Here is a 3,432-nt window from a genome sequence, read left to right on the forward strand (position 1 = left end):
AGTACGTCCTGCCTGCCCAGAAGAACTTACAATTGCGGCTCTAAAGACTCGACGCCACGAGTCCAGTCAGCTCTCCATGGATGACATGTTAGAGCCCTTCGGTAGGAGACGAATGTGCTTAACGGGCAGACGAACCAAAAGTCGTCCCACATTAGACCTGCCGAGAGGGACCCACGGCTCGCTACAGGAGGTGCGCTCCACGAGCCTTACTGACAGTACCGACATCGTTAGTTCAACCGAGCGCACCTGCAGGGGGGACGTGCTTGCCGCTGCGATGTTCGTTGCTGCCGTGACTTCGGTTCTTGCCATCCTCCTGTACCTGTTCACCTCCATCCGCGACGTCGGAGCGCCCTTCAAGGCTTCGCGGGCGTGCTTTTCGGACGCTTGTCTCAGAGACGCCGTATTCCTGGACCAGCTGCTCTCTTGGAACGTCGTATGGCCTTGCGACAATTTCTACATGTTCGTTTGTCGCCAGTGGAGAAATCAGTTCGCCGCGACGCCGCTGGCCGGTTCTGTTTCAGCGGACGACGATTACGTTGCGAATGCCGAAGGAAAAATGTACGCGATTCTCGAAGACCGGAGTCAAGGCTCAAGCGTACTCCAGCCTCTCCGTGATCTAATGGACAAGTGCATGGACGTCGAACATATTCAGTTGGACGGTTGGGACCCGCTGCTGGCGTTTATGTCCGAAGCTTCAATGGTGACCTTTCCTATGACACCGCCTACACGACCTTCGTTATCCGCGTGGAAGACAGCTGGTCACGTGCTTCGAAGAACCGGCACCTCCGCGTTGCTCAGCGTTGGCATCGCCGCAAATCCGCGCGTTCTGAACGATGACATTGTGCTGATCGCGCCGCCCGAAATGCTCACGGACAACAGGAACATCGATGTCAACGAGGCCGTGCGTCTCTATACAGACGCTGTGTTCTCAGCCGTCAAGGCGCTGCGAAAAGAATTTATTCCTGCGGCTTATACCTTGGACATTGTCAAGTTCGCGGGCAATCTCGAAAAGCTTTGCGAATCGAAGTCTCGCGAAAGACAGTCCTATGATATTGCCAGAGCTAACACGTCATCGCACCTCTTCACATTTGTTACCGAAGTACTTCGAAGTAGGGAATCTCTCGCTCCGCGAGTACGAGCAGATGTCTTGATCCAGTCGCCGCACCTCGTCTACGAAATTGTCAAGCTCGTCGAAAACGCGGAACTGCACACCGTTTTCAATTACATCTCGCTCAGGTTGATGATCCAGACGTCACCGTTCATACCGCAAAACGACCTGACAGACTTCTACGGCACGCTTGTCCACGGCAAGTATCAACATTCGCTTCCGCGGTGGAAGCTCTGCCTTCGCGTTGTTGAGAAGACCTTGTTTCCCCTCGCCTACGTGTCGTTCCTGACTAACCTCAGTGCTCACGCATCGCCGCTCAAGTTCCCCGACGCGGTCAGCAGTGCTGCGAGAGAGCTCCTTCACGGCGTGAAGACGTCGCCGCTCTTCAACGCCTTCTCGAAAGCTGCCATCCAGAAAATGTTCGTCAAGACCCGTTTCAAGGTGCTGGCTCCACCATGGATTCACGACGACGTACTTCTGAGATCCTACTACCAAAGCCTGCCCACCATAAAGCCGACGGACACAGCCTTTGGATCCTACGTGGCAACCTTCGAGCGTGTTTTCGCGCATACCGCATCGCGCGACTTTTCGGAGCAGTGGAGCCACTCTGCCTTCAGCACGAACTGCTACTACGACGGCAGCGTGCGTACCGTTTTCGTGCCCCTGCTGGTGTTCAACATCACGGCCGGAGTGGACGCTGCGGCCGAATATGCTCAAGTTCCTCGGGCTGCGTACCGCGTGGTCAAGTGTATCCTGGACATGCTGTTCACCTACGCGAATTCGACGTCTGGTGACGAGTCGTGGCTGGACCTCGAGACGCGACGCAGATTTGAAGACGCCGAGCGCTGCTTCGGTGGATCGCCGGATGAGGTTCCGCTGCGCCCGCGGGGTTTTCCGAAGCTGACGGACGCCCTGGCCATGAAGTTCGCTTTCAACACCTTCCGAACAGCTACCGCGAGCTCTAGAAAAGCATGGGGCCTGCGGCTTCCCCATGGCAGATATCTGACCAATGATCAATTATTTTTCGTATTTCTAGTCATGCAGGCTTGCGAAAGAACCGGTGACCGCCAGCTGGCGGCTAAGGCCGGTGCAACCTGGAACGTCGTTCTTCGCAGCCACCGGGACTTTCACGCGGCCTTAAACTGCCCCTTGGGCTCCTCGATGAATCAAGCTGGTCATTGTAGCATATGACTGTACGCATACTATGTTACCTGATGAAAGTGTATGGGTTGTTATGTCACTAATATTTTTCTTGAGCCTTGGCGTATTCTGTGATGTCGTAAACTTGTCAGCTGTCGAAAACGTTATAGTACTTTCCATATCTGCGTATTCGAAAAAACGAAGAAAAAAAAAAAAAAGAAAAACCACTATGAGACGGCTTTGGTTGATAGACAGACAGACAGACAGACAGACAGACAGACAGACAGACAGACAGACAGATAGATAGACAGATAGATAGACAGATAGATAGATAGATAGATAGATAGATAGATAGATAGATAGATAGATAGATAGATAGATAGATAGATAGATAGATAGATAGATAGATAGATAGATAGATAGATAGATAGATAGATTAGATAGATAGATATGTTGGGTATAATAGCGATAAGTGCACTCTGTGTCCTAACTCGTACGCAGGGATGGTGAGCACGAACACAGAACGGAGATTGTTGATTAGAGGAATTGTACGGAACAAGTAAACTATAAATCTTAACTTTTCAAAGCGAGCGATTCCCTTTGATTTGAGCAGCGAAAACTAAAGGTGTGGGTAAGCGATGTAAAACGCAAATAGGCCGTGGCAAGTACTATAGTACTCTGACATGCTGCAGTGTGGTAATTTCGGTCAGATAGTTCTTGAGCGGTATCTGCTTGCTTTTATACCGATAGTTGGGTGCACTTTAGACAACGTTGGTGTCCATGATTTGTCCCGAGCACCCCACTTCGGCATTGCTCATAACTCGAGTGCCTGCTTTGCGAAGTTGAACACCGCAATCAGAATGTGCTTGTTGGGCGGTCGTACAGCGCGCATTGTATCCAGCTCTCAAAGAAAGAGAGAAAAGCCTGGTAATCTGCGTCGAGCCAACTGAGCCGCTCTGCTGAGCTACTCCGCTTGACTATTTCGTGAGCTAACGCTATCTATAAGGTCGCTCGAAATGCGTTCCCGTGCATACATGAATCAACTTCGCAGCTGCACCTTGCTTTCGAATACTCCCGCCACTTGTGTGTGCTTATAGTTCTTTCTGCTGTATCTAGATGCCGCCACATTGGTTACCCTCTGGCAAACCCGCCAAATTTTAAATTGCGCTCATGCGGCTGCTGTC

General features: G+C 51.5%; 1 protein-coding gene across 1 annotated transcript; it reads left to right on the forward strand.

Moving 5' to 3' along the window:
• The first annotated feature begins 274 nt into the window (after positions 1 to 274).
• Positions 275 to 2,299, forward strand: LOC126541987 (neprilysin-21-like). Its single transcript, XM_050188955.1, has one exon. It carries the CDS (start codon positions 275 to 277, stop codon positions 2,297 to 2,299), a length of 2,025 nt encoding a protein of 674 aa, XP_050044912.1.
• Positions 2,300 to 3,432: the final 1,133 nt, after the last annotated feature.

Source organism: Dermacentor andersoni, chromosome 2 (assembly GCF_023375885.2).
Source record: "Dermacentor andersoni chromosome 2, qqDerAnde1_hic_scaffold, whole genome shotgun sequence".
NCBI lineage: Eukaryota > Metazoa > Arthropoda > Arachnida > Ixodida > Ixodidae > Dermacentor > Dermacentor andersoni.

Coding starts and splice junctions, on each gene's coding strand:
- LOC126541987 (XM_050188955.1), top strand. CDS start 275: ATGTTCGTTGCTGCCGTGACTTCGGTTCTTGCCATCCTCCTGTACCTG.